General features: G+C 34.6%; 1 protein-coding gene across 1 annotated transcript; it reads left to right on the forward strand.

The window, feature by feature from the left end:
• The first annotated feature begins 11,432 nt into the window (after window positions 1-11,432).
• On the forward strand, window positions 11,433-11,942 carry LOC126707070 (uncharacterized). Its single transcript, XM_050406659.1, has one exon. It carries the CDS (start codon window positions 11,433-11,435, stop codon window positions 11,940-11,942), a length of 510 nt encoding a protein of 169 aa, XP_050262616.1.
• The last annotated feature ends 6,945 nt before the right edge of the window (window positions 11,943-18,887 follow it).

Genomic DNA, 18,887 nt, shown 5'->3' on the forward strand with positions numbered 1-18,887 from the left:
TTTGCAAGCATGGAGGATATAATAAGCTCATGTAATCTAGGTGCTAGAATTTTAAAATTCACACTTAATATAAAGACATATATAAAATTTGAAGGATTTCTTTAATCTTTGTTAAAAAATAATTGATACTCTATATATAAATTTTTTTTTTTTTTTAAAAAGACTAGAATCATTGACAATTGATACTCTAACTTCTGTATATTTCTTAATATGAATAATACTAGAGATACAAACTATTTTACAAAAAATTTATAAATTGTTAATGTGGTGATTGATTATTGGTAAATGAAAAAGTGATATTAATGGTAGGCTTAGACGGAAACCAATAAGAGGTTGACAATATCAACATTTTGTAAAAATATTATAAAATAGTTTATAACTGTAACATTACTCTCGTTAATATTATTGGAAATGAAAAATCAATTAATAATTATGTCAAAACTTTTCAATCTTAACCCAACTAATTTATTTCACCTTCCAAGTTTCCAATCAGAATCTTCTTACACGTGAGAGTGAAATGTGATGGAACAAATCAACTTTAACTTGTTGGAAGGAAAGCTAAAACTGCGTGGGACCAGGGGCGAAGCCAGGAATTTTTGTTTGGGGGGGGCCAAGTTGCAACACTAATATATTTATCAAGACAACCCCATACTCACACATAAATACACATGCTTTTTTTTATTATATACACAAATTTTTTTATTTGATAAGTTATATATATACACACACCCAACAAAAAAAAAGCTTAATAATTTCAATCAAAATTATGTTTGATGGCTATCTTTCATAAAATTAATAAAATACATTTTCACAATTTTCATAGTGAAATTCTTAAAAAGTTTCATTTTCTATAAAAATTATCAAATTTTATACTAATGTAAGTAAAATTTTTCAATTGAACTAATGTAATTTTCAAAAACAAGAATGATCCAAAACTAGGACGAACAAATTAGGCTCCAAACATATTTAAAACTATTTTGCTTTGACCCATTATGTGGCAACTAAAGAGACATTTCATGTGTAGTTTTAGTGACAATAATTTTTTAATGAGTCAATGACTTGTTAATCGCCACATAACAGGTTGAAAAAGATAAATTCAAACATGTTTGGTGCCAAACTTTTTCCAATATTTAACAGATATAAAAGCACATTTTACAATAAAAAAATAGAATTGCAAAAAATAAAATTGTCTCTATAACTATTAGACCAATTATTTTTTTTAAAGCATCATTGGACTAATTCAAATACTTAGGGGGGGCCAACTCTTATTTTTGTAGACTAAATATTGAAAACATTAAAATAATTATATATATATATATATATATATATATATTTAAAAAAATTTCAAAATTTTGGGGGGGCCACCCTTCAACATGGCTCCGCCCATGCGTGGGACTGTTTGTTGGAAAGATTGCACCACGGAAACTTTGAGGAAGAGGGATTTCTTACTTTTTAGTGCTTTTGTTTGTTTTGTTTTTTCTTTTGGTGGCATATTCAAACTGTTTTTTTCTTTTTCTATGGAATAAAGACGGTGAGTCTATTGTCATCGTATTTTTTCTCACGTAGGTCCCCCTCATTGATGCGGTCCAACCAGTAGTTACAGAAGAGATGAACACTTTTCTGACTCGAACATTCACGGCAGATGAAGTCCACAAAGCCCTCAAGCAAATGCATCCCAATAAATCTCCTGGCCCCAATGGTATGCCTCCCCTCTTTTATCAACATTTTTGGTCTCTTACAAGTGAGTGTGTCACCAAAACTATTCTTGATTTTCTGAACCACGGTAATGTACCTCCAAATTCCAATGAAACACGCATTGTCCTCATACCCAAGGTCAAAAATCCCACAAAAATAACCCATTATAGGCCCATAAGTCTATGTAATGTGCTTTCCAGGCTCACATCCAAAGTTATTGCTAATAGACTAAAAACGTTTCTGCCACGTATTATTAGTGAAAATCAGAGTGCCTTCATGTCTGATCGCCTCATCACTGATAATGTCATTGTTGCTTTTGAAACAATGCATTACTTCAACAAAAAATCTAATTGTAAGATTGGTGAGATGGCCTTAAAACTTGATATGAGTAAGGCTTTTGATCGTGTTGAATGGAATTACCTAGGAAGAATTATGGAAAAAATGGGCTTCAATGACAAATGGGTTAATATTATGATGCAGTGCATTACCACTATTACTTACTTTGTCAGAATTAATGGAAAACCCCGGGTCACATAACCCCTTCTAGGGGCTTGCAACAAGGGGATCCCATCTCTCCTTTCTTGTTTCTTTTTTGTGCAAAGGGTCTATCAGCACTTCTAAATCAGGCCACATCAACTGGAATTCTTAGAGGTGTATCGGCTTGTCCCCATGGCCCACGGATCTCCCATTTATTCTTTGCAGATGACAGTATCATTTTCTGCCAAGCCACTCTAGAACAATGCAGCCATCTTAAGAATCTTTTGATAATATATGAACAGGCTTCGGGCCAACTGCTAAATAAAGAAAAGACAACTCTCTTCTTTATCACGAACACTCCATAGGACGCACAGGAAGAAATCAAGAACCATTTTGGGGCAGAGGTTATTCACCAACATGAGACTTATTTGGGTCTACCTTCTCTGGCGGGAAGATCTAAACAGAACACATTCAGGGCTTTGAAGGAGAAGCTTGATAACAAGCTATCGGGATGGAAAGAGAAATTACTTTCTCAAGCAGGCAAAGAAGTACTTATTAAGGCAATTGCACAAGCCATACCAACCTACACTATGAATGTCTTTAAGCTTCCTGACTCTCTTTGTGACAGCATGACTGGGATGATACGCAGATTTTGGTGGGGCCAGAAGGATAGTCAAAACAAAATGATATGACTTAGTTGGGAAAAAATGTGTGCTCCTAAGGAGAAAGATGGGCTAGGTTTTCGAGACCTAAAAGCGTTTAATTTAGCGCTTCTAGCCAAACAAGTGTGGTGCTTGCAAAATAATCCCCACTCCTTGGTCCACAGGGTCTTAAAAGCTCGGTATTTTCCTAACACAGATTTTGTGCATGCTGAGTTGGGCACGAAGCCATCATATGCATGGATGAGCATCCTCTCGGCCCAGCCATTCCTAAAGGCAGGTTACTGTTGGCAGGTGGGAGATGATGAAAATATAGGCATTTGGAGGGATCGTTGGCTACGGCGACCTTCAACCTTCAGGGTGTTATCTCCACCAGCCTTTCTTCCAGACGACACCAAGGTGAGCTCTTTAATTGACTCAAACAGTGGGGAGTGGAATGAAAGTCTAATTAGCCAAATTTTTTCTCCGGAGGACACAAGCCAAGGGACCGAATAATATGGGCATATACTCCAAAAGGAAAGTTCACAGTGCATACAAAGTGGCCACATCCATGACTCAAGGAAACTCGGCTGCGGAAGCCTCCCATGGCGAGCTTCAAACCCGTTTTTGGAGGCAGGTTTGGAATCTCCACATTCCGAATAAGATAAAGCTTTTCACCTGGAGGGCGTGCAAAAATGTCCTCTCTACAAAAGCAAATCTCTACCACCGACATGTCTTGGATAACTCCATGTGTGATGCATGCAAACTCGACCCGGAAACTACTGGACACCTGTTCTGGGACTGCCACCTAGCTAAAGAAGTCTGGACCTTAGCTGATTTGCCTTTCGATAGAACCGGGATTAGATACAGAGATTTCATGGATTTCTTGTGGGACCTGCTCTTCACCCAGCACGTCGGCACCGAGATTATTGAGCTCACCGTCACGACGGCGTGGTGCATTTGGTTTGATCGGAACAAAACACGGCTTGGAGCCGCCCGCCAGTCACCCCGTGACATCCTGGTACGCGCTCGAGCTATCCTTGGAGAGTACCAGCTTGCTCACCAACGACCCTCCAAGTTCAAAGAAGATGCTGACATTCGGTGGACCCCACCTAATTTTCCATGGTATATGACAAACGTGGATGCTGCTGTCTTTCCAAGTCTTGGCATGATAGGGATCGGGGTTATTATTCGAGATCATGGAGGTTCCGTGGTGGCTGTCATGAGTAAACGCATGCCGCTCCCTTTAGGTCCTTTGGAAGCCGAAGCAAAGGCTTTGGATGAAGCTATTATGTTTGCTAGAGACATTGGAGTACAGGACGTCATTTTTGAATCAGATTCACGTATTGCATGCCATGCACTTGCGGACCCCACCAATGCTCCAATATCTATCTCTACTATAGTGGCAGGGACAAGTGTTGGGTTGCATGAGTTTAGGACCTTTGACATTTCGCATGTGAAAAGGCAAGCCAATAAGTCCGCACATGCTCTTGCAGCAAATGCAAGACATTGACTCTCTTGTAACTTGGGTGGAAGATTGTCCACCGTTCATTGAATCTTAGTGATTCAAGATGTTATGTTGTATTCCTGATTTTTCAAATAAAGTTCACGCATTTCCCATCAAAAAAAAAAACGGTGAGTCTAAAACAAAAAGTCATTGTTTTGCAATTTCTACTTTACTTCTTAGGAAAAATGGAGACGCGTAGGAATTTCTCACCTTTAAAGGCTCTTTTTCAAAGCCTTCATTCCTATTCCCCTTCCTAATGATTCTTCAGCTTTAATTTAGTAGTGGAATTGATTCGAAAATCATATTAGATATAACTTTACATTTTGCTAATCGAAGCTGTAAATGTAGTTTGACCTATGGTGCTCAATTTATATCCTCATTGTGACAATGTGACATAAATGTCAATAGTACACCATGAATATAATGGTGGGGAACTAACAGTGGAAAATTATTAGATACTCCTGGAGTAACATAAATGCGTAGTTCCTCCTCTCACATGAATGGTGGGTCTCACCATGAATTTAATTAGTGAGACCCATCATTCATATGAGAAAAAGGAGTACGCATTTATTGTACTCTGGGAGTACACAATAATTTCCCATCAATAGTGGTAGCTCTAGGAATTTTTTTTAAAGTGGTCACAAAGAAATTTAAATTATACAAAATCTAATAAAGAGACAACTTGAATATATCAACGTCACAAAAAAATCACACAAATACATGAAATATTACAATTTTTTTGTACTAACAAAGTGAAAGAAAAAAAATAGATTAATAAGAAATAAAGTGGAAATTGAAAATGCTAAAATGATAACAATAAAGTGACCACAATATTTTCATAACAAATCTTATGCAACAAACGGTTATTGTTAGGTAAAACATATTAATGTTGAGCCCAAATTAGAATTAGTAACAGCTTACCACATAATATTTATTGTGAAAATATTATAGATGTAGCATTACGCTTATTTTTGTTGAACTCAAATTTTTGTAATTCTCAGGTTAGGGTGTTTAACATTTTTATTAGGTAGTCAAAATAGGTAAATTTAGTGTATAATTTTTTTTTTTTTTGTAAGTATGTATATACATTTTTTTTTCAAGTCAGGGTAGTTACAGAATAGATTAGTTTAAACTAATTATTTATATAATTTTTGTTTGCCATGTATAAATTTTTTTTTTGGCAAGATCCATTACTTACGTATAAAAGAAATGTACTTTATCAAGATCCATTACTTACATATAATAATTGCAATTTGCTTCCAACAGCCTTGGAAGCGTGTAGGCGTGATTGTTGTAATGCGTTCATTTCTTAATGAAATTACAAATTTTTTTAGAAAACAATCCATTACTTACAAATGTCCATGTTGAATGGACGCTACAAGAAACAAGAACTATAGCCGCGTTTATAGTGTACTTCTTGGACAAGTACACTATAATAAACTATTATAGTGTACTTGTCCAAGGGCTTATAATACTATAATAGTGTACTTGTCCAAGGAATGTGCATTATTGTAACTAATTTTTAATTTAATTTTACCTTTTATTTTTGAGTTGTTGGATATTGATACTATGAATTACTCTTTTACGTTATTTACATTTGTTATTACTATTTCTTTTTTTCAATTTCAAGATTCCTCATTTTGTTAATTTTCCCTTTGCCATTGTTCCACCTTAATTGTGATTTCAGTTTTTTTTTATGAAACTCTCTCAGTTGGGTACATCGCTTTTCCAGGCCAAGACATTATTGCCAATCTGTTGGGCAAATGGACCGAATGAGACTTATCAATGAGCAAAACGCAATGAGCGTGACCAAACAAGCCAATATATGATTTTATCTGTTTGTGTCATCTTTATCACAATATGTTTCAAATTTGTTAAATAGTAGAAATAAACGTTCTTTTTGGAGCGTTCTAAAGGTACATCTTCAATTCCTTTTTATTAGAATGATACATATACACAGGAATGTAGGTTAGATGACGAATAACATTCGAACAGAGAGTGAAAAAAAATGGCATCAACTTGTGATGATTAGTAGATATTGCATCCCCACTTTACTCCTCATCTGTGTGTTACAATGCATAGGGGACCATAAGTTATTAAAAATTGAATCCATTCTAGGCTTTAGACTAGTCTTAATCATGAAATTAGAGCTATGATTATGAAAAGTCTGTGGCACAATTTGTTTTTTTGAGTAATCTTATTGACTCATGTAGAAGACTTGCTGAAATACTATGACATATAATTACCCCATCTTTTGACTTTCTTTGCATGGTGAATAGGATTGGGTTATGTACTACAATTTTCAAAGTACCAACTAATTCTAAATCTAAATCTCGAATCTCATTCAACTTTAAAGCAAGTTTGGTAATAAGGTAGCTAGAGCTAGAACCTAGAACAAGCTGAAAGCAATCATTACTTGAACCCAAATCTTCGATACCAACAGATATGGTGGGTGAAGTGGAAGCAGTAATACCTTTAAATGTCACAAGATTGGTACTTTTCTAGTAAAACTCTTTCAGCTAATACCAAGATACAGAAAGAGAGTTCTATCAAAGGAAAACGGACAAACAAAAAAAATGACTTAAAGACAAGGATTTGGATTTCAATCAATAGTTTTAATGACTAGAATAAAGTATGAAATGATAACAATTTTTTTTTTTTTTAGAATTTTTGAAAAGATTTGAGATTTATTAGTGTCCGTTTGAGATCCGTTTATTTTGCTAAAACTGAAAACTTTTTATTAAAAATACTGTAGATAAAAGTAAAAGTTAGCTGAATAGTGCAATGAAACCTATGAATAGTATCAAAAAGTGCAATAGAACCCATGAATAGTAGCAAAAATAAGCTGAATAGTAAAATAAATTGGCAAATATAATCCATGCCAAATGCACACTTATTATGGGTCTGTTTGAGATCCGTTTATTTTGTTTAAATTGAAAACTTTTTGCTAAAAGTACAGTAGATAAAAGTAAAAGTTAACTGAAATAGTACAGTAGGACCCATAAATAGTACTAAAAAGTGTAGTAGGAGCATTCACAGCAGTGGAAGCATATTGCTATATTGCTAAAATTTAGCTCCACAAACACAAAAATCATGCTGCAGCAGTGGAGGCATAAGTAAAAATTTTAGATGTTCAGCTACAATGCACATCTATCTATAGATGTGCACTGTAGCTTAGAGCAAAAAAAAAAAAAAAATTCTTTATTCGGCCAGTTAATAAAATAATAAAAAGTCTCTCTCATCTCTCATCTCTCTCTGTCACTCTCTCATCTCTCTCTCAAAACTCTCTCAAGCAAACTTCTCTTTTGCCGCCGATCGCCTCATCTCATCTCATCTCACACCATCTCATGCCTCATCTCATCTCATCTCACGCCGCCGATCGCCTCATCTCATCTCATCTCATGCCGCCGATCGCTTGCTCATCAAGCCGTCGGTCTGAAGCTCATCGAAGCCGCTGGTCTGAAACCCATGGAGCTCGTCGACCCATTCCTTCTGTCGACCTAGCTCGCTAACGTTATGCTTGTTTGTGATTGGTGATTTTTTATTTTGTTTGTGATTGGTGATTTTGTTTGGTCTGGGTTGAGGAAAAAGATTGGAGATTTGGGTTTTTTTTTTTTTTTTTTTTCTACTATGGACTGCTGGTGGTGGTGGTAGTGGTTGTGGCTGTGGTTGTAGTTGTGTCTGATGGTAGAAGTGGTTGTAGTTGATGCTGTGGAAGTTTTTTGGATAGTGGGATATATTATTTTATTGTAGTAGTTATATTATTTTATTGTAGTGGTTATATTATTTTATTGTGATATTTATATTATTTTATTGTGTTGAAAGCTAAAATAGATCCACTGTTGTAGCATGTATGTAGGTAAAATAGATAAAGTAACTTTTGATGGAGCTAAATTGCTATATTTTTAGCTCCACTGCTATAGATGCTCTAAGACCCATAAATAGTAACAAAAATAAAATAAACTAAATTTTTAAACTAGAGCCAACTTATTATATATGGATTTAAAATTGTTAGAAAAAATTATATACAACTATGAATAAATTTCAACAAGCTGGGACTTCTCCTCTTTACCCTTCTTCAAATGGCCGAAACTGTATATTTCTTCATCTTTCTCTTCTTTTCTTACTTTCACACTATTGACATCAAATCACAATAAATGCAACTCACTTACCTTGATTTTGCTTTAGCCAATTTCTTTTTTCTTCAGCTCTCCCCTAAATGGCGAATGCCTCAACCCATTTCTTTTCTTCTTTTTCTCCTCAGCGTGTACCAGCACGCCTCACTGCCCAAGAAGAAAATAGGCTGACTTTTGTGGCTTGTCCAACTACCTCTTTAATGTGGTGTTTTATCAAGTGTGTGCTGGACCCACAGTGCTATGGTGCACCCAACAAAAATGATCATAAGTTAGATGTCATTTCGAATTAATAATATCTCAAATGATTTTTTTTTTTTTTTGGTATTATAAAATAACAAAATCTCCAAACTCTTATCATAATGTGTCAAATTTATTGATTTTAAATATTCAAAACCAAACACAACTGTGAATCAGTTATGAAAGGTTCCTAAAGACCAAGGATGGGTCCACGTTGAAGGTAGGGTGGTCACAAGACCACCTGATTTGGAAAAGTAACAATAATTATATATATACAAATTTTAAAAATTTTATGAGTTGTCTATCCTTAAAAAATGTTGTGATCACTCTAAATTTTTTTAGGTCCAACAAAATTAAACTTTGGTTATCTTAATAATATATTAGGTCCTTTTAAATAGAAAGAAAAAACCTAAAAAAAATTTAACTAAAATTTCAAGAAGATATAGTTTGTAGCATTGATAATAAAACTAATATAATAATTTCAAAATATAAAAAACTCATAAAAGGAAATTGTAAAATTTTATGTATTTGCGTATTTTTTTTCCTTTCAATATACAAAATTATCTTTTTCTTATATTTTTTATAATTAAATTTCTTAATGACCGTCCTAAAAAAAAATTCTTGAAGCCCCACTGCTAAAGACCACTACACTTGCCTTACTTTATTTATTTATTTTTTACATAGTCAAACAGAAGGTGAATGCTTAGTGACCTTTCTAAAACAAAAAGTCATTGTTTTGCAATTTCTACTTAACTTCTTAGGAAATTCTAAAACAAAAAGTCATTGTTTTGCAATTTCTACTTAACTTCTTAGAAAAGTCTAAAACAAAATGTCATTGTTTTGCGCTGTTTCTACTTAACTTCTTAGGAAATTCTAAAAGAAAAAGTCATTGTTTTGCATTGTTTCTTTGAGTTTTATTGAAATTTTGCAAGCACGAGAATATAATAAGCACGTGTAATTCAGATGCTGGATTTTTAAAATTTACACTTAATATAAAGACATATAAAAAATTTGAAGAGTTTCTTTTCAAACTAGTTTTAAGAGAATCTTTGTTAAAAAATAATTGATACTCTATAAATAAATAATAAAAAAAAAAGACTAGAATCATTGAAAATTGATACTCTTATCTTTTATATATTTGTTAATATGAATAATACTAGAAATAAAAATTATTTTATAAAAACTTTTACAAACTATTGATGTGGTGATTGATTATTGGTAAATGAAAAAGTGATATTAATGGTGGGTCTAAACGAAAACTAATAAGAGATTGGACATATCAATATTTTATAAAAATATTATAAAATAATTTGTGACGGTAACATTGCTCTTGTCAATACAACAGATAGCCAGAAACAAGATATGTTGAGGATCTTGGGTGTCAAGGAGGTTGACCAGTTTGAATCATATTTGGGGCTACCTACTCTAATTGGGCGAGCCAAATACCATACTTTTTCCTTTTTAAAGGATAGAGTGTGGAAAAAGTTACAAGGTTGGAAAGGTATGCTTCTATCTAGAGCCGGTAAAGAAATTCTCATAAAGGCGGTGGCTCAGTCTATTCCCACTTAAACGATGAGTGTATTTCAAATCCCAATGAAATTATGTGATGAACTAGATGCTTTATGTGCAAAGTTTTGGTGGGGACAGGTTGGGAATGAAAGAAAAATTCATTGGAGAAGTTGGGATAAGCTGTCAATCTCAAAGAAAGATGGCGGAATGGGCTTTCGTGATCTTAGAGCATTTAATCTAGCCATGCTAGCCAAGTAAGGATGGAGAATGATCCAAGAAACTGAATCATTGCTCTATCGATGTTTTAAAGTGAGATACTTCCCATGGACTTCTTTTCTTGAGGCAGTTGAATCACCAAATAGTTCCTATGTATGGAAAAGCATGCTGGCAGCCCTACCAATCCTCAAGTCCAGACATTGTTGGAGAGTGGGGAATGGTTATTCAATCAGGGTTCGAGGTGACAAGTGGATTCCTAATTTTCCATCATATAGATTACTCCACCCGCCCAATGAAGATGTTGAAGGTTGGGTTGTGGCTGACCTCATTGATCATGAATTACATGAATGGAGGATTGATGTAGTGACGGCATTATTTCATGAGGAGGAGGCTGATGCAATATGTAAAATTCCCCTTAGTCGTAGGAGTGTGGCTGATTCCATTACATGGCTACATAATAAGAATGACAAGTTCACTGTTAAATCAACATATAGGGTTGCACAACATGTTTTAAAGGTTGGGAAAGGGGCTGAAAGTTCAAATGGGGGGTATGGGAAGCAAGTTTGGGCTGTCTTGTGGAAGCTCAAAATTCCAAACAAGATCAAAGTATTTGGCTAGAGAGCATGTCATGATATTCTACCGACAAGATTAAACCTGACCAAGCGGAGGATTATATCAGATAATAGGTGTCCGATTTGTTGTAGATGTCCATAATCAACAATTCATGCGCTTTGGGAGTGTGCCGCTGCACAGGATGTGTGGGCTAGCAGTGTTAAAATTCTGCAGAAGGGATGTACGGGTCAGACTAATTTGCTGCACTTATTGGAGTACCTTCTAGACCGATTGTCTTTGGAGGAAGTTGAAGTCTTTTTGATTCAAACTTGGCTCATATGGAATAGGCATAACAACGTTATTCATGGTGGCAGATTCATTGATCCAAGGACTATTAATCAGAGGGCAGCAGAGTATTTAGAAGAGTACAAACATGCTCAATAGCAACTTTATGCAGAACCGATTATGCAAAACAGCAGGATAGTTTGGGAACCACCTCTAGAATCGGCTTTTAAGCTGAACTTTGATCCAGAAATTTTTTCTGAGTTGAACAGAATTGGTGTTGGGGTTATAATCCGCAACTACAAGGGCGAAGTCATGGCAGCCATGTCCGCAAGAGGGCCAGCAATACATAGTAGTGAGGAAGGTGAGCTGTTAGCATGTCGAAAGGCTGTTGAATTTGCTATTGACGCAGGTTTTTCCAGGTTGGTTCTTGAGGGAGACAATGTTAATGTAATGCAAGCTATTTCATCACAAGAAGCCAACATATCTCTGCTGGGGACTGTTGTGGAAGATATTAAACATCTTATTAGGGGCCTGCAGTGGGTATCTATTTCTCACACAATGCGTAGTGGTAATAAGGTGGCTTATGTGTTAGCGCAACATGCTAGAACTAGTATTAAGGATTTGTATTGGATAGAGGATTCCCCTCCCCCAGTCATTGAACAATTGTATCACGATGCTTGCCTTTTATAAATGAATGAATGTCATTTCCCTTTCAAAAAAAAAATTAATATTATTATTAAAGAAATAATTAATAATTATGTCAAAACTTTTTTTTTTTTTTTTTGGATAGAATTTTATTCAAAACTTTTCAATCTTAATCCAACTAATTTATTTCACCTTCCAAGTTTCCAATCAGAATCTTCGTACGCGTGAGAGTGAAATGTGATGGAACAAATCAAGTTTAACTTGTTGGAAGTAGGGATGGCCATACCCATTAGGTAATGGATATCCAACCCTACCCGATCCAATTATTCTGGGTAATACCCAGTTCTTAATGGGTAGAAGGTAATTGGGTAGGGTTTGGATATTATCCAAATATTTTGGGTAGGGTTTGGATATTATCCATTTACCCATTATTACCCATTTAACTAATTAGATCTAACTCAAACCAAACTCAACCAAATTATTATGGGTAAACCTCAACCCACCCAATTAACCAATAATCAAAATTACCAAATTGCCCCTAAAACTTGAAAATGACCAAATTATTCATAAAATCCTCTAAAATTGCCGAAATGCACTCCAAACCTAAAAAATGACCAAAATATCCCAAAAATCTAAAAATTACCAAAATATCCCCGAAACATAAAAAATGACCGAAACACCCCCAAAACCTAAAATATGACCAAAATACCCCTGAAAACTAAAAATTACCAAAATACCCCATAAACCTAAAAAATGACCGAAAGACCACTGAAACCTAAAAATTACCAAAATACCCTCTAAACCTAAAAAATGACCGAAATACACTCAAAATATAAAAAATTACCGAAATACTCTCTAAACCTAAAAAATGACCGAAATACCCCCGAAACTTAAAAATTAGCAAAAAACCCCCTGAAACATTAAAAAAAATGATCGAAACACCCACGAAACCTAAAAATGACCAAAATACCCCCGAAACTAAAAATTACCAAAATAACCCCTAAACCTAAAAAATTATTGAAAGGCCACTGAAACCTAAAAAATGACCAAAATACCCCCGAAACCTAAAAATTACCAAAATACCCTCAAAACCTAAAAAATGACCGAAATACCCTCGAAACATAAAAAAATTACTGAAATACCCCCTTAAACCTAAAAATGACCAAAATACCCCCTATAAACTTAAAATTACCAAAATACCCTCTAAACCTAAAAAATGCTAAAATACCCCTAAAATCTTAAAATTACCAAAATACCCCCCCTAAACATATAAAATGACAAGAATACCCCCGAAAGCTATAAATAACTGAAATACCCCCCTAAATCTAAAAAATGACTGAAATACTCTTGAGACCTATAAAATTACCAAAATACCCTGAAACCTATAAAATGACAAAAATGCCCCTAAAACCTATAAGATGATAAAAATACACCCAACCCTAAAAAATGACTGAAATAACTTCGAAACCTAAAAAATGACCAAAAGATCCCAAAACCTAAAAAATGACCAAAATACCCCTGAAATATAAAAAATTACCCCTGAAACCTTGAAATTATCAAAATACCTCCGAAATCTATAAAATTAACAAAATAGCCCCAAAATATAAAAATTACCGAAATACCCCTAAAACCTAAAAAATGAAAAAAAATTCCCCCGTAATCTAAAAAATGACTGAAATACACTTAGAATCTAAAAAAATGACCAAAATAACCCCGAAACCAAAAAAATTACCATAATTCCCTCAAAACCTAAAAAATGACTGAAATATTCTTAAAACCTTTAATCCTGACAAAAATGCCCTCGAAACATCCAAAATACCCCAAACCTCTATTTTCGTAATTTAAAAGGTTACAAATGTATTTTGGTCATTTATAGGTTAAGGGGTACTTTAGTCACTTTAAAGTTTTCAAGGGTGTTTTGGTCATTTTAGATATTTTCTGGGGGTATTTGGTTGTTTTAGAGGTTTAGGGCTATTTTGGTCGATTTATAGGTTTCGGGGTATTTTTGGTAATTTTAGAGATTTGGGGTTATTTTTGGTCATTTTAGAGGTTTTGGGCATATTTGGTCATTTTACAAGTTTAGGGCTTATTTTGGTCATTTTATAGGTTTGAGGGTATTTTAGACATTTTATAGGTTTTAGGGGCATTTTTGTCATTTTATAGATTTCGGGGGTATTTTGGCCATTTTTCAGGTTTACGGAGTATTTCGGTCAATTTTTAGGTTTCAAGGGTATTTTGGTAATTTTCAAGTTTCAGCGGTGTTTTAGTAAATTTTTAGGTTTCGGGGATATTTCAGTCATTTTTTAGGTTTAGGAGTTATTTCGGTCATTTTTTAGGTTTCGGGGGTATTTTGGTAATTTTTAAGTTTCTGTGGTATTTTAGTCAAATTTTAGGTTTCAGGGGTATTTCGGTCATTTTTTAGGTTTAGGGGGTATTTTTGATAATTTTTGGGTTTCGGGGGTATTTTGGACATTTTTAGGTTTCGTGGGTATTTAGTCATTTTTTAGGTTTCAGGGGGTATTTTGGTCATTTTTTAGATTTAGGGGGTATTTTGGTAATTTTAAGTGGTTTTTGAGCATATTTGGTAATTTTGGGGGTATATTGGTTATTTTAGAGATTTAATGGGTATTTTGCTCATTTTAGAGATTTTGAGATATTTTGGTCATTTTAGTGGTTTTTGAGCATAATTGGTGATTTTAGAGATATCAGGAGTATTTTGGCCATTTTAGAGGTTTCATGGGTATTTTGCTCATTTTAGAGATTTTGAGGATATTTTGGTCTTTTTAGTGATTTTTGAGTATATTTGGTGATTTTATAAAAATTGGATTTGGGTAGGGTATGGATATCCATGGGTAAACAAACTGGGTAACAATTGGATATGGATACTAATTGGGTAAGGTAATTGGATATCCATGGATAAATTAATTGGGTTGGGTATGGGTATACCCTACCCATACCCTACCCATGGCCATCCCTAGTTGGAAGGACAGTTGAAACCGCATGGGACCGTTGGTTGGAATGATTGCAGCACGGAAACTTCGAGGAAGAGGTAGTCTATAAAACTACTTTTTTTTTTCTTTTTCTTTGGAATAAAGACGGTGAGTCAAAAACAAAAGGACACTGTCACACTGGTTTGCAATTTCTACTTTAACTTCTTAGGAAAACTGAAGACGCGTAGGAATTTCTCTGCTTTAAAGGCTCTTTTTCAAGGCCTTTCCTATTCCCCTTCCTAATTGTTCATTCAACCTGAGCGTTACATTCAAATTGCTCTTTGTCAAAAGACACTTTTTTTTTTTGGGTGTGGTTTGCTCATCTCTTGTACTTCTCATTTCATCACATCTCTGATCTTTCCAATCTTCTCCTCATAGATCTTGATGGCGGCTTTCCCGACTGATGAGGGAGACTCCTTTTCTTCTTCCACTCAGAAGTGGACTATGATGTCTTCTTGAGTTCTAGAGGTGAAGATACTCGCCATGGTTTTACTGGCCATTTATATCAGGCTTTGCGTGACAAAGGTTTCAAGACCTTCATTGATAATGAAGATCTCCAGAGGGGTGAAGAAATTTCAGCGGAACTTGTCAAAGCCATTAAATCATCAATGATTTCAATTATCATATTCTCTCAAAATTATGCATTTTCCACCTGGTGCCTCTAAGAACTTTCCAAGATTCTTGAGTGTAAGAAAAATGGACAAAAAGTTTATCCAGTTTTTTACAAAGTGGATCCATCTGAAGTACGCAAGCAGGAAGGTAGTTTTGGATTAGCACTAGCTACACATGAAGAAAAATTTGAAAATAACGTAGAGAAAGTGCTGAGATGGAGGGTAGCTTTATGTGAAGTAGGTGGTTTGTCTGGATGGCATATTGAGGATGGGTATGTATCTAATCACTAATCTTGTTTCTTTTTGTAGGTTTCAAACCTCTGATGGTTTTGTTATAACCACTAAATACCAAATTACGAAAATATTTTGTTACGATAATATTTGCTATTACTATTTACTAAGGCACTAAGAGCATTGCTGCTACTAAGGCATTAAAGGCCAGCACAAATAGAAGGTTTATTTTTATATTTTTACTTGATTGATAAATTACAAACACACCTAATGTGCTTTCATCCGATGATTTTACCTTTCACCCACACTTGTGAGAGAAGGAAGTGTGATTTAAATCAAGGCTCATCAACTTAATAATTTGCAAATTTTCTTAATCATTTCATTTTTAGAGTATTATAAATGGGGTTAGTGACATAGGATGAAGGGGCGGCAAGCGGCATTAGGCAAAGAACAAGAAGGGGTAGTGATACAATGTTAGAGAGAGAGAGAGAGAGAGAGAGAGAGAGAGAGAGAGAGAGAGAGAGAGAGAGAGAGAGAGAGAGAGAGAGAGAGAATTAGGACTCAAAAGAAGAAGAAAAAAGCACATTTTAAGTCTTAAATTAATTATCGACTTAAATCTATGACTATGGGTTATATGCACATTTACTTAATTTAAAAAATGTGTCACTTGTAAGTCACACATCTAATCATCTTGAATTTAGTTCATTTTTGTTTTTATATTTCCAGTTAGTCTAACTATGTTTCCTATGCTCTACAATTGGTAGTTTTCCTAAATATTAGTTTATCGAAGGAATTATTAGAGAGCTATCAAGTACCAAATTAAATCACACAAAGTTATCTGTTGCTAAATACCCAATTGGAGTAGATTCTCATGCAGAAGTCATAGAATATCATTTAGATATTAAGTCAAATGAAGTTCGCTTGGTTGGAATTCTTGGCCTTGGAGGAATAGGAAAGACTACAATTGCAAAAGCTGTTTATAATAGAGTTGCTAATCAATTTGAAGGAAGTAGCATCCTAATGAATGTTAGAGAAAATTCAAGAACAGATTGTAGCATAATCAAACTACAAGAGCAACTTCTTTCTGAGATCTTAGGGAGCAAAGAATCTAAGGTGCACAGTACATCCAGGGGAATCAATGTGATCAAAGAAATACTTTTGAGTAAAAAGATTCTTTTGATTCTTGATGATGTGGATAAATTGGGTCAAGTAGAAAATTTTCTTGGAAAATGCAATTGGCTTGCTAATGGAAGTAGAGTTATTATAACCACAAGAGACAGACGTGCTAACCACTCTTGAAATTGATCCTTTAATCTATGAGGTTGAGCAATTGGATCAACATGAAGCTCTTCAACTCTTTAGTAAGTGTGCCTTCAACAAAGACAAATCTGAGGCAGATTATTTACAACTTACAAATCAATTCATATGTTATACCAATGGCCTTCCATTAGCTCTACAAATCATAGGTTCTGATTTACGCGGAAGAAACATTCGCCAATGGGAAAGTGAATTAGAAAAGTATAAGAATATTCCTAACGAAAAAATTCAAGCAATGCTAAAAGTAAGTTTTGAAGGATTGGACAAAAATGTACAGGATATTTTCCTCGATATTGCATGTTTCACCCAAGGATGGTCCAAAAATTACGTTGTGGATATCTTAAGCTGCTTGCAATTTATATCCGGATTCTGGTATTTCAAAACTTATCAATAAGTATTTCAAAGCTTATCAATAAGTGTCTCATAAGTGCTGAATTCGTCAATTTACGGATGCATGACTTGCTACAACAAATGGGTAGAGATATTGTTCAAAAAGAATCAAAAGTGCCTGGTAACCGTACAAGGCTATGGTGTTATGATGAAGCTTTAGAAGTTCTTACAGAAAATACGGTATAACTTCTTTTTCTTCACTTCTTTTTTAAGCAAAAAAAAAAAAAAAATCAATAATTTTTTTTTCTTTTTAATGTTCAGAAAAATATAAGTTTATCACCAACCTATTTTGTTTAAAATTTCAAATTCTTATGATGTTGACAAATTCTATTGTGCAATGTGTTCCACCCAATGGTCTATCCAAACAGGGTTCAAATGAAATTCGTGGCATAATGTTGTGCTCCCATAAACCAACAACGGTGACATTGGCAGCTAAAGCTTTCAAAAGGATGGGAAATCTCAAATTTCTTATAGTTCATAATGTGCAAATTTGTAATGAACTTAAATATCTCCCCAACGGATTAAGGTACATTTGACCTATTGCGGCGAGCCATCCCGCCAGTGCTGCAGTGCTGCTATAGGTCAATTGCGACGGTCGCGAAAAGCGCCACAATAGATATGCCATTTAGCAACGCTTTTGGTCTATTGCGGCGGGCTAAAAATCGCCGCCATATGAGGTTGCCATTCAGGTCAAGTAGCCTTTAGCGACAAGATAAGCCCGTCGCTATAGGTTGTCACCTATAGCGACGGTCAATAAGCACCGCTATAGGGCTTCATGTACTACATACCCTATGTCCCTTTTAGCGGCGGTTTCACCCGCTGCCATATGTTTGAAGCTTTAACAGCAAACAATAAATGCCACTATAGGTCTTCAATTATTTCATAATTTTAGTCCTTTTGCGGCGGTTTTTGCCCGTCGCTATAGGTTTTTTTTTTTTTTTTTTTCCCCTCCTAGGTCCTAAAACCACATTTCTATTTCAAATAACCTACAATAATTTTAGCTCCACTAAGATATTACCATAAATGTAACTAGATAACACCACAAATGTTTCCAAACTAACATTATATTAACATAGAAATATATTATGGTACGTGCTACCCTAGGCAAACCAAATACTAGAAATAATAACTTGGAAGCTCAAGGTGTTAAAACACCTCCTAACCTAGAAAAATCTAATCCAATCACTGCTCAGCCGCAACCTCTCTAGAGTCTTGGCTTATTTGCATAATGTCCCAATTGGGAATGGTAGAAGGATTTTAAAGGACAAGTAAATATCCCAAACTTTTTTCCAATTTACAAGTTCCTAAAACTTATTACTAAATAAAAATTTCCAAATTTGTTTTCCTAACTAAGCTCAGCTCCAAGCAAAAATAAGTTGTGAACAACTCAAGTTAGATGATGAAATGAACCTAGGAGCACAACAATGAACAAAATGCAATATAATACAGCA

The sequence above is a fragment of the Quercus robur genome, chromosome 11 (assembly GCF_932294415.1).
Source record: "Quercus robur chromosome 11, dhQueRobu3.1, whole genome shotgun sequence".
Classification (NCBI taxonomy): Eukaryota; Viridiplantae; Streptophyta; class Magnoliopsida; order Fagales; family Fagaceae; genus Quercus; species Quercus robur.